The 12,409-nt window shown below is 42.0% G+C and overlaps 4 protein-coding genes across 5 annotated transcripts in view; 1 reads left to right on the forward strand and 3 right to left on the reverse strand.

Moving 5' to 3' along the window:
* The window catches only part of LOC135336379 (UBX domain-containing protein 6-like), a 28,517-nt gene extending 28,167 nt beyond the window's left edge, over positions 1-350 (reverse strand). For both annotated transcript variants that reach the window (XM_064532141.1, XM_064532140.1), the window contains exon 1: positions 208-350. In XM_064532141.1, coding sequence (XP_064388211.1) covers positions 208-319 — 112 coding nt within the window. In that variant the 5' untranslated portion in view covers positions 320-350. The remainder of the gene's footprint in view (positions 1-207) is intronic.
* LOC135336378 (testis-expressed protein 9-like) lies at positions 341-6,708 on the forward strand. The gene is made up of 10 exons (XM_064532139.1): positions 341-673; positions 728-791; positions 959-1,143; positions 1,215-1,395; positions 1,800-1,914; positions 2,251-2,333; positions 2,709-2,882; positions 3,394-3,528; positions 4,986-5,120; positions 6,472-6,708. The coding sequence occupies exons 1-10, from the start codon at positions 486-488 to the stop codon at positions 6,547-6,549; spliced, it is 1,338 nt and encodes a 445-aa protein (XP_064388209.1). The 5' UTR covers positions 341-485; the 3' UTR covers positions 6,550-6,708.
* Positions 6,709-7,105: 397 nt separating this feature from the next.
* On the reverse strand, positions 7,106-8,428 carry LOC135335709 (early growth response protein 1-like). Its single transcript, XM_064531253.1, has one exon. It carries the CDS (start codon positions 8,288-8,290, stop codon positions 7,217-7,219), a length of 1,074 nt encoding a protein of 357 aa, XP_064387323.1. The 5' UTR covers positions 8,291-8,428; the 3' UTR covers positions 7,106-7,216.
* A 227-nt stretch (positions 8,429-8,655) lies between these two features.
* Positions 8,656-12,133, reverse strand: LOC135336700 (gamma-aminobutyric acid type B receptor subunit 2-like). The gene is made up of 3 exons (XM_064532558.1): positions 11,773-12,133; positions 9,011-11,259; positions 8,656-8,845 (listed from the first exon to the last, which is right to left on the reverse strand). The coding sequence occupies exons 1-3, from the start codon at positions 12,080-12,082 to the stop codon at positions 8,738-8,740; spliced, it is 2,667 nt and encodes an 888-aa protein (XP_064388628.1). The 5' UTR covers positions 12,083-12,133; the 3' UTR covers positions 8,656-8,737.
* Between the last annotated feature and the right edge of the window lie 276 nt (positions 12,134-12,409).

Consider the following 12,409-nt stretch of genomic DNA (forward strand, 5'->3'; position numbering starts at 1 on the left):
AAATAAATAATATTATATCGCAGTTTGCATTTAATAACTATTTGATGCTCTATTACTAGCTATTTACTGCTGGTAGATGCGTCAATATTTTCTAGTACATCTCCTTTGATCTAGTAGATTCATTTCATTCGATAGTATGAATAAACTTCCTCAACCATTGTCAGTCGAGTCGAGATAGAATGCTATGATGTCTGAGATAGTACCTACCCTGCTGTGATGGAGGCAGTGATGGTGGAGCTTTCTCCTCAGTCAGTTTGTGGCCATCCCCAGCCTTCTTGAACTTGTAGTCCATCACTTTCCCCTGGATAAACTTCTTCATTTTGTTTGTGCTCTAGCTAGCTTTGTTGCAAGGTCAGCAAGGAAGGGGGAGGGGCTCAAAGCAAAGTAGATCTTGTGTGGTGTGTGTACGCGTGTAGCTACACAGATTTAGCTTTTGAGTCACTGTTGTTGCCTATAGCGAATGTTGCAAGCACTGGGAAGCTGCAATGAGCTCAGTCTTAAGTGCCAAGCCTAAGTCATTCACCAGAGATGCAGTTTCATCCGTTTCTGTACGCAGCAAGAGCGCAGGGACTGTCAAAACAAACGTCAAAACAGACAAACCTCCACGACCAGCTAGCAAGAAAGCCACCAAGTCATCTTCTGACAAGCTGAGAGCCAAAGAGGAGGAGTATAGGTAAGGAAGGTACCTCAAAGAAATGTGACTATACACTGTCTGTTTTTGTTCCAGGCGTATCAATGCAGAAATCGAAGCAAAAACGTCGGAGCTGGTCAAAGAAGCTGAAGAACTTTTGGTAAGAAAGTCACACCCATATTTTTTGGAGCTTTTTATTTACGATAATTTTGCGTGGGGCATAACACTAGATTTACTTTTAATACGCTACAATACGTACATTGTGCATGTGTACGTCTAAAATGTTAAAAAAATGCTCTCTTGATTTGTATCGTCTAATTTTTTCAGAAGGGGGACCTCTCTGCTCTTATGGAGGATGCATCGCCACGCCCACACTCTCCACATAGTTACAATGACGCCCACTCACCCTTCCACACCAGTCACTCCCCTCGCGAGTTGCTTAGCAACCTTTTGAACGAAGACAATCTAGCTTCGAATACATCTGCGTCAGTCAAATCTAAATCTCAACAAAGGTGAACTATTGATCGTTATCTAACTTATATAATTATAATTGTCATGCCTGTATATTTGTATATGTATACAGACCGAGTACAGTATCCATGGCAACAGCACAATCCCAATCTTCTATTCCCACTCGACCTCACTCGTCCACACAGAGGCGTCCCCATTCCAAACCAACAGGGCCGTCTCAGTCACGTTCTAAAACTTCCTCATCAGCACAGGGCCACCCCCATTCCAAGCCAAGATCAAAACCCCTTCCTCAGGTATGCACTTGCACAAGCTGTAACTGTAGATATGAAGGAAGCCACCCTCTATAATACAGCCAGGTTAATAGGCCTCAAAGTCTCCATAGCATGTGTTTGGACCTTTAGCTCAGGTATGTATTACTGGGATCGTTGATTTCAAGTTTACACTGCCGTTTGATCGAATCCCCAGTAACGTTGACAAACCGACAGTTAAGAAACTAGACGAGACAGTCACCTCTGATTGTACACCCACCACATACACACACTGATGCACTAAATACTGTATTTGTGGGGTAGCAGTTTATAACCATCAGTTCCCTCCTCCCCCTCTCCCTCTCCCTCTCCCTCTCTCCTCCCTCCCCCCTCCCTCCCCCTCTCCCTCCCTCCCCCCTCCCTCCCCCTCCCTCCCTCCCCCCTCTCAGACCACCTCCATAAGGCCGGATATAGAGAGCGCAATGGAGAGACTGGAGCTAGAGGGCAACTCCACACTCAGTGATGATGACATCATCCCTCAAGTGGCGGAGGGCATGGGAGCAGGTGATAACTGGAAACCAGTTATAGTGGATTTTGCGGGAGAACAATTAAGTTTTGCCATTATACAGAGATGGCCTGCTTCTTTGAGGGGGTTGTTTTGTATATATACAAACTGTTTATTTGAGACCTGGCCGTTATAATTATTACAGTTGCTTTTTCTTGGGAAGTGTCCATTACTTTTGTATATACATGTATACCAGTATACCAATCCTAGAAATACGCGTAGAAGTCTAAATGCTGGCCTTTTCAAGTGTACTTATATTAAGTTCCATACTGTTATTCTTGTCCATTACTGTAATTATGACATCATCACCACACCCACCCACTCCTCTTCTTCAGAGGCGACTGTTCGGTTCTTGAAGGCCAAGCTGAGAGTGATGCAAGAAGAGATGGACAGGCTCCTGCAAGAAAACAGGGAAAAGGTATGCACACTAAGAAGCTAATATTGCTGTAGATATTGTGAGTAAATTGATTTACGTGCAGGACATCCAAATTTCAATGTGAATTAAACGCCTTGTGTAAATATTGTTTGTGTGCGCACTACATAAGTATAGCTGGATATTTAAATTGTAGACGTCTCTGAGTGCCCACAACTTGAGTTAGGAGAATCTGAATTAGATAAGAAAACATATCTTGCCAAGTTGTGTACATGTACGTAGCTCTAAAGAAGGTCTCTATCATATCTTTAATTGGATCAGAGATCTACAGTGTATGTACAATGGAGCAAAATCCACCAATTTAAACAAAGGCTATATATTATTTCACTTATTGTGACTACCATTATCCCCCCCCCTCAGGAGAAGTGTCTCCAGGAGACGGAGAAACAGTTCAAGGAGGTCAGTGAAGCAGCAGGGAAGGCTCAGCGAGGGCACGCAGCTCTAGTGGGACAAGTGGACAAGTTCAGAGCACTCTCTGAGACACACAAGCACAAGAGTAATGGACTAGAGACACAGCTAGTAGCTCTCAGGAAGGTGGGTCCATGGTGGGCGGGTGGTAACCACCTCTAGACACATAAGACACAGCTAATGGCTCTCAGGAAGGTGGGTCATGGTGGGCAGTACATCTAGCAGTACTAACCCTAACCCTAATGTTCATCATCATGACATCACGTGTGTATTAGCAATCAGAACTCTATAACCATACCTAACCCTGAGACCCGGGTGTAGCTGCATTTTATACTCCTAAGTACACAGCACGATGCCACGTAACCCATACACGTATACGTAGGTAGGTAGGGAAGTATACTATTTGTGCGTATTATATGACCTATCAAGTGGCTTACACACTCCCCCCCCCCACCCCCACCTCATGGGAACTGGATGGCTTGAAGGGGTCTATTTTTCAGGCTGTAAAGAAGCTTTATATCCATACATGTAGGTAAGGGGAAGTATCTATAATAAACTATCAAATGGCTCACACAACCATACCCTCCCTCCCCCCCCCCACCGTACCCCCTCCCTCCCCCCCCCCCACCCACCGTAGGAGCTGGATGGCTTGAAGGGGTCACAACGTAAGGCTGCCAGTACTCAGAGCAGTGTGGAGGTGAGACTAAACAGAGCTCTGGAGGAAGTCGAGAAGTACAAGGCAGCATTGCACAAGGCCAGGGCTGACTCCAAGGTGGGGGAATTAAATTTAAATTATCAGCTCTGCGATTTCAAATGTGTAAACAAATTAGAACCTCTTCTCTTGGTCATGGTTGCCATGACATTTATGGTCTATAGTTCCAGAATAGTTCATCCCGCAAAGCCAGCTATTCTTTCTTAGAAATGTGAAATTTCCCATATCAACTGTCGTTTAATTTACATGTCTTACCTAGGGTTTATTGTTTATTTCAGGATATTTCCAAGAGGCAAATACTTCAACCCCAAATTTCTATATAATAAGATTTTCTGAAAGCTTGACACCTTTCAAATGATGTGTTTAAATCCAAAATTTTTGTCAAAGCCATAATTTGTCATTTTTCGGCCTTGACGATGGGCAATCAGCCATAATCCATGGTATTGCCAAACTGGCTATGTTTTTATCTGATTTTTGATGACACCATTTGAAAGATCTCTTTGTAAGTTTTCAGAAAATCCTGAAATTGTTGATATTGGATCCACGGATCTAAGTTATGGCAGCTGAAATAGTCCCTGACCATTCATTAAACAGGGGAGGGGGGTTGTGAACATCTTTCAACAGCCGTAAGTTCAGTACCGTTGATCCAATGTCAAAAATGTTATGATTTTCTGAAAGCTTAGAAAGAGACCTTTCAAATGATGTGTTTCAATCAAAAATTTTTTTCGGGGTCCTAATTTGTCATTTTTCGGCCTTGGACCATGGTATCGCCAAATTGACAAATTCTTTTATCTCTCAAATATGATTTTTGATGACACCATATGAAAGGTGTCTTTGTAAGCTTTCAGAAAATCCTAAAATTATTGATATTGGATCAACGGAATTCAAGTTATGGCAGCTGAAAGAGTCCCTGAACCATTGATGAAACGGAGGGGTGGGTTGTAGTTAAACATCTTTCAGCGGCCATAACTTTAGTATCATCGATCCAATGTCCAGGAAATTTTCCATTATCAAATTTTAGGGAGAGCTAATGTTGATTCCATGTTTGAATTTATAATTCCTAAGAGAGGGCAAACGAAATCCAGGGAGAGGGGGAAGCCCCTCTAATTTCCCCCTGAAATTAAAACCCTGCCGTACGTATTACTAGAATGTTTTACGAGCATCAAAACATTTGTTGTGAATTTTGCCATTTAAAAATAAGATCATGAAGACCTACATGTACAGTAACACGGTTCTTGCCAGATCGCAAAAATTTTCAAATTTCCTGCTGATTTGGCTCATTTGCAATGAGTTTTTCACTCTAAAAAACAACAATGTAGTAAATACTTTTATGTACACATTGCACAGTAACACGGTTCTTGCCAGATCGCAAAAATTTTCAAATTTCCTGCTGATTTGGCTCATTTGCAATGAGTTTTTCACTCTAAAAAACAACAATGTAGTAAATACTTTTATGTACACATTGCATTACGTGTACGTGTGTTCCAGTTACTCCGTTGTGTGTGTCTTTGTCTCAGGACTCCAGTAAGGCTGATCGTCAGAGACTAGACCAGTTGACTGCTGACAATAAACAATTGGAGAGACAGAAAACAGAACTCATTGGTGGTTTCAAGAAACAGATGAAACTTATTGACGTTCTAAAAAGACAAAAGGTAAATAATATCTTATCTTATCTTGCTACACTTTGGTGGTAATGTTCATGTAGATGAAATGAAAGATTAACTACATGTTTGTGAAACTTCAAGGTCATTGCTGATTATTGTGAGCTAGAGAGGTGGTCTCTTTAGGGAGGTCAATTGTGATAGCATTGTAGGGACAGTACTGAGTGGTCTCAATAGAGAGGTGGTCTCTTTAGGGAGGTCAATAGTGATAGCATTGTAGGGACAGTGGTCTCAATAGAGAGGTGGTCTCTTTAGGGAGGTCAACAGTGATAGCATTGTAGGGACAGTACTGAGTGGTCTCAATAGAGAGGTGGTCTCTTTAGGGAGGTCAATAGTGATAGCATTGTAGGGACAGTACTGAGTGGTCTCAATAGAGAGGTGGTCTCTTTAGGGAGGTCAATAGTGATAGCATTGTAGGGACAGTACTGAGTGGTCTCAATAGAGAGGTGGTCAATGTTATTAAGTAGGGAGCACTGAATGCTTACATCGATTAGCTGATCCATTTGCACCCAAGGAGTGTCAACTCTCCTACAGTACTGTTGAACATGTTGTGAGGGTGCGTGGGTGTGTGGGTGGGACTGTCCTATTAATTGTAGTGTTGACACAATGCCCACCCCTTGTGTGTACACTACTGTGGCCACATCCCACGGGTAACCTAGCAACTGGGGAGGGGGTGGACTATAGATAGCCCATTGTTGTGGTCGGGAACACACCTTTATGATCTAACTGTTGCTGGCATGTGTGTATCAATTAAAGCTTTCTAGTCAGTCGGACATGGAGCTTACAAAACTTGTAATCTGGGTTTCTGCCATTCTCCCCCACACCTACTGTTATGGAGCTAACCTGGTTGGACACAAATGCTCTTAATATCATTAGATCATATACCTACTCTGTGACAGTGTTTGAGAACGGTGAAAGGATGGAATTTGTACTTTCTTTGTAGTCCCTTGTTTTAAGAAATGTAAGGTGTTCTGTTTTAGTCTATCACCTGGCAATAAGTCTCCTCGTGACACAGCATAGCAACTGTACCAGACCCTCCCACCACAACACACACAGAGATAGCGGGTATTTCATAAGAGTAACCTCACTCCTATGCTATAATTAAGTTACCTATACTTTGCTTTTGTGTCTGTATCCTAGTCTCTCTTGCATGTACAGCATCTTTACTGCTCCCTGTGTGTTCCATGCAAATGCACACTGAGGATTGAGGCTGCTAAGATGTTGTCTGTTTTGTTGTTTTGTACGCTCTCCTACTCACTCTTGCTTGTGTACACTCTACCGGTATATTTACTGCTCCCTGTGTGTTTACTTGTCTTGAATGCCCCTCCCCCCTCCACTACAGATGCACATTGAAGCTGCTAAGATTTTGTCTTTCACTGAGGAAGAGTTTGTCAAAACTCTTGACTGGGGATCGTCGTGAGCAACGTCTCTTAACACTCCATAACTATTATACTATTACCTTTGAACATTCTAGTATCTTGATCGATTGTCACACCTTTTCATTTTGTTTATTACTACCCATTGCTTCCGTACTCCTTGTTCTATGATATCAGAAATTATACCTACATTATACTATGAAGTAAGGACATATACGTTACCTGCATTATACAGAGTCAATCACCACAGCTATAGCTATAGCTAGACATATGTATTGTAAGACCTGGCTATGGTGGTCACCCTTATATGACATCATGGGCCTATAATTATAGACACAACAATCGCCTGCATGCATGCATGTTAACACATGGTACAGGTTGAAAACATGCATACTAATTGCATGGATCGTTTCACTAGGGTTGATGCTTCATATAAGACCCCATTTCAGGCCTCATTAACTACGAAAGGCGACTTGCTTTTAGTGTGACCACAATAGACAAATCACGTAACAATTAAGCTAGCCAGTCTCGTAAGGATCGAAGTAGTACGGCTTGGGATATAATTATTGAGGCTAGTACAGGACTATAATTATAAGTACATCTTGATACACCAATAATTATCTTCAAAAAAGTGATTCCATGCGTGTGTGCATAAATTATTATCAGCCGAACCATTCAACATCTAGAGTTAAATAACACAAAGTCTTTAAATTAAATTCTCCTATTCAAGTCCAAAAAAGGTCGCAGTCTTTTACTCCCTAAGGCATGACAATTGAGGTGTCGTTTCAAGTGTTCCCGATCCGCGAATGTCCTGGGGCAAACGTCACACTGGAACGGCTTCAGACCCGAGTGAGTGCGCACGTGTCTGCGCAGGTGATCCGAGTCCTTGAACATCTTAGTGCACGAGCTGCATTTGTACGGTTTCTCACCGGTGTGCGTTCGGATGTGAATGGTGAGGCGATACTTTCGAGCAAACGACGCCGAGCATAGCGGACACTGGTGTCGCATCTGGGAGGAGGCGGGATCCCTCGAGTTATCAGGTGACTTCTGAGGTGCCGTTGTAATCTTAGCATGATCTTTCACGTGCTGCTTGAAGTCCTCCTTACTGCTTGTTAGAGAGCCGCAGATTTTGCAGCAAAGATTGTTTGTTTCGTTCTTTACTGCCGCCGCTGCCGGAGCTGGAGGAGGGGTGACTTCCTTTGGAGGCCGAGGAGCAATTTTTCTACCATTCTGGGGTAGATCTTTAGGCTCAGCACTTGGGAGTATCATTTTGATGGCTGCCATAGATTTCTCCGTGTTTCGAAGCAGCTCTCCCACAGTGGATGGTGATGATTTTTCAACAGTATTTTTCTGTACGACCGTCGAGGGGTCCTTTAGTTGAGGGTTAACACTAGGTACGAGATAGAGTTTGAAGGCACTTCCGTTTCCGTTCAAAATTTCACCGTTCTTGATTGATAGAGAAGGGGAACAAGACGCCGGAATTTTTGATTTCGTTACTGTCGATGCTACACCTTTAGTCACGACATTCTTCGCTATTGGTACTGGTTGTTTCAACAAAGAAGGAATGATATTACCGGACATAGATCGATTATTTCTGATACAGCTAGCGTTGGAGCCTTTTGAAAAGCTCTTCAATTCCACTTCAGCAGTGCCTTGTAGATGAAATAGTCGGGTAGTTGAGGGTGGCTGATCAGGTGCAGGCCTTGAGGCTTCTAAGCTTGGATAGTTGATGGTTTTGTAGTAACATACAACGCTGCTCAGATCAATAGCTGGTTGAACCTCCATCGAAGTAATTCCACAGTATGATGTTCGAGAGTCAGACTTTCTTTGTTCGACCCTTCTTTGTGCTCTAGTGGTTTAGGGTGTGTGAACGGGATGCACCGTAACACGGCGCACCCTTCGCTGCGGTCAGATTCCATTGCCCACCCCCCCTTTGCTGGTTCACCTCCCACGGGCTCTGTTTTGGTCAGCAGCCCCACCTCCCTTTATATACTGAGCATGCGCACAATGACATTTCCCTGTTATAGAGAGTTTGTTACTAGTAGCTGATGTTGATTGGCTGACTTCAGTAGACTCAGTCAATGGAGTCACCAACTACCCAGCCAGGGGAGCTGGTATAGGGTGGAGTCTAGTCAGTACAGGTACGGTATTTCAAACAATGTATGCAGAACAACAACAAAAATGGAATAAATAATGTCAGTTTTATGGAATAGCCTGGGTAGTCTGGCATGATTAATTGTGAACTTGTACAGAGATTGACACAGTACTAACAACAGTGTCTCCATCATGGTGGCAGTGGGTTCGATTGTTGATGGGGCTATTGAACTGTGTGTACGGATTCTGCAATGGAGTATTGGTAGATCTAGTTAGTGTAGTGCATGCAAATGAGCAAATGTATGCCAACAGAAACATAACACGTGCACTAAATCTAATTAAATAACATAGCAGAGCTATATCATCAGTAGTATATGTGACATGCACTATACAAAATTTAAAGGTACATACCTTGACAGCATAATTATCCTCCCCCGAAATGACTCTAGCTGGTGAGGTTGGCTCCTCATCATAAGCTGGTTCCCATACTGTATCCGGAATCAGATCATTATCACACCTCGTACTCGTTAGTGCAGGTAGGGACAGGGTACTATACGGAGACACCAATGCAACTGTACTTGTCGCTTCTACGCTTCCCTCTGTGCTTTGCGAGTCTCTTAAACCTTTTTTCTTGCCTCCTAATCCGAACCCTGTTGGTCGTCTGATTCTAAAACTTGGGTTAAGTCCAATTAAAACAGCCGTCGGAACTTTCTGTTTGTACTTCACGAGTAGACTAAATCGTGGAATGAAGACGGCACTTAGAATAAAGAAGACACAGAGTAGAACTGTTAACGACGAACATACAAAACTAATATCTTCTTCAAGAGCAAGCAATAGCCCGAATGAGACTGGAATTCCAACACCACAGGTGAAAAAAGTTACATAAATTGAAAGTCCAACAAACTTGGAGTCTTGGAAGAATTTTGCTTTGATTTTACTGGTTTGAAACACGAGGAAAACTCCAAACAGAAACAGTAACAATTTGATCAGTGAAAGAACTCCTATCCATACTAAGAATTCCACACTTGGATCGTACAAACTTGCCCCTGTGAGGCATAGTCGATAAGCGTCGATTGCAAACTGCTCTGCTGATGAAGGGGAGGTGTAGATATTTAATGTAAGTTGAACTCTACCTGTCGTAAGTGAAAGTAAAAATACGTCCAGAATTAGTAACGCTCCTACCATACATAGCAGTACATGATCTTTGTATGGCCGTGCTTTAACCCAAGGGTTTCTGAATATAACGTACACTCTCCACGTTTTAGCGAGTAAGGAGCCAAACGCAAGTGTTAGAGCAATAAAAGCCAGCCACACTTCACTGTTGCAGATAAACAAGTAAGCCGCATCTGGTATTATTCGGTCTTCATCCAAATGCTGGATACTCATAATTGGAATAAGTAACAGTCCGCAAAATAAACCAGCAATAATTAAAATGTTTATGTATGGACTAGAAGCTTTAATGACCTTGTGCTTTCGATACACAATATTTAGAACCAAAATTCCTATCGCATAGACAAAGCCAATTCCTGTAAATATCAGCATTACCACAATGATCCAAATCTCAACCACTTTAAACCTTACAACAGGCCTATCTCGCGGAGGCTCTTCACTTTGCCAAGTTAGATTGGACCTGAAAAACGAGAAATCAACAGCTGCAGAACCTTGATGGATACCAACAGGCACAATCGAACTGTTCTGCATTTGAAAGATAGTAGTTGTTGGCAGTTGTGGGCCGTTAAATTCATCGGTGAATTCGATTCTTCCAGAGGTGCCTTCAAACGACAACCTTTTCATGTTTCTGTTCAGCTCTCGGTGGAGTCTTTTCACTCGACCGGAAGTAATCAGACTATTGTTACTCTCGTCTTCAATAGTTTCAGTGAAATTTCCTTCATTTAGTGTAATATCGAGAGCCTTGATAATTGTCCAAACAGCATCATACGATTGAAGTACACGGATAGCTCTAGTTTCAACAAAATCCAAACCTGTACTATGCTTTAAGTGTCCACTGAAATCTTCCCAAAATGCAGATATATTTTGACTTTTGATTGTAGTGAACGTTTCATATGATATTCGCCTTATATTTGACAATATGAGTGTCGATTCTATAGCCACAAGCATTTGCTCTTCAGTGCACTCCATGTTTTGAAGATTCCGCCACCAACCGTCGAAGAAGTCACCTAGAATTATCCACACAAAATTTCTTCCTGTCAATCCGGCTCCATAAGCAGCACATAGTGTATCAGCAGTCATAGATTCCCCCACCATTCCAATGAAAATTCTAACCGAGTTTTGCAAATTTTCCCCCTCTAGGTCAAAATAAGAAACAGTTGTCGCAATTTTAAAGTTTGAGTTTCGTACTCTCAGAAAATTAACCAAAGCTTCGTTTAGTAGTCCATGGCGAACACTGTCAGAAAGTACAATTCCAATCACTTGCCAATCAAAATGCTCCAGGATTGCTGCAATCGGTTCTACGTACGTAATAAAATCAGGCACTGTTCGATAAAAGTATGAGTATGTGGTGACATCGGAAAACAGAGGTGACAAGACGCCATACGAGACTTGTACAGTGTTTATGTACTGACTGGCTATCGTAGCAGTCAATGTAGTTGACACACTGCACACTGGGCCCAAGTACGCATTAGGAATATCTGGATCAAAATCTGTGCCAGATAAAAAGATAGCAATTAAGGCAGTCACGTTGAGTTTCATAGAGATAACTAGCTCTTGGCATGTACCCTATGTGTTGATAAGTAAATATTATGATTGCGAAGTGTCAAATACCAACAGTTTATCTCTTGGCCTTATAGGCATGCTTGATTAATAATGCTGAAGCCATTAATTTCTTTTACAATAAAAATTCCAGTCCAATGTCTTGTATACCATAGCAATGACATGTGCATTTTGATAGTTATTCAACAACCATTTTCATTGCATGCGTTAATATAATTGTACCGTATAGCAGGTATATTTCGAGGGTATAAACTTTCGCGGAAAAACCGTTAGAAAAGATTTCATTAGTCACATTTAGTTTTCACGGCAGCATTCATGTATGCAATACTAGTTCATAGTACACGCTTAATCAGCGAAACTCGCGAAGATTTATGCCCTCTAAATATACCCGCTAGAATAATACCTTGACAGTAATTAATATTTACAGTGAAAGTGAAACTAACCAGTATCTCTAATATACTCCAGGTAGGCAATAACCGCACCAGTCTGATCACATCTTGACTCAAATTCGAACAATTTTAGGTCGTAATTGTGCCTCGTGAGAAGACCCTCTTCTCTTGCATGCTCCACAGCCAGCCTTGCTGCTTCTCTAGGATATATTCCATAGGTGTCTCTAATACTGGGGTCAGTAGACGTTGTAGTGAACATTCCCACAATCTCAAATATGTTTGAAGGTTGTTGAACACACAATACTGACTTTGATAGAACTATAACTAACACGGAGAGAACAGCCAGTGGACTCATTTTACACATTTCAATAGCTATTCCCTATTTAGTATGGAAAGACTTAGAGTAAATCTATAATTAAAGCTTGACTATTCATTAATGAATTTTGTTTGCAGTTTATTTTAATCGTGAGCATGCGCACTAAACAATGACGTGTTATAATGTTTTCTGAACTGGCCAGGGCCTAGCCTCGATTCAAGGCTAGAATCGGCCTGGAATCGAGGCTAGTCAGCCATAATAATACATAAGAGGCGCCACAGCGGACAATTTCTACTCTTAGCCTCGAATCCAGGCCTATTAAAATATGTCAGCCAGGATTCGAGGCCTATGCTATAGGCATAATACTGCGGTGAT

Source organism: Halichondria panicea, chromosome 5 (assembly GCF_963675165.1).
Source record: "Halichondria panicea chromosome 5, odHalPani1.1, whole genome shotgun sequence".
Taxonomy (NCBI): domain Eukaryota; kingdom Metazoa; phylum Porifera; class Demospongiae; order Suberitida; family Halichondriidae; genus Halichondria; species Halichondria panicea.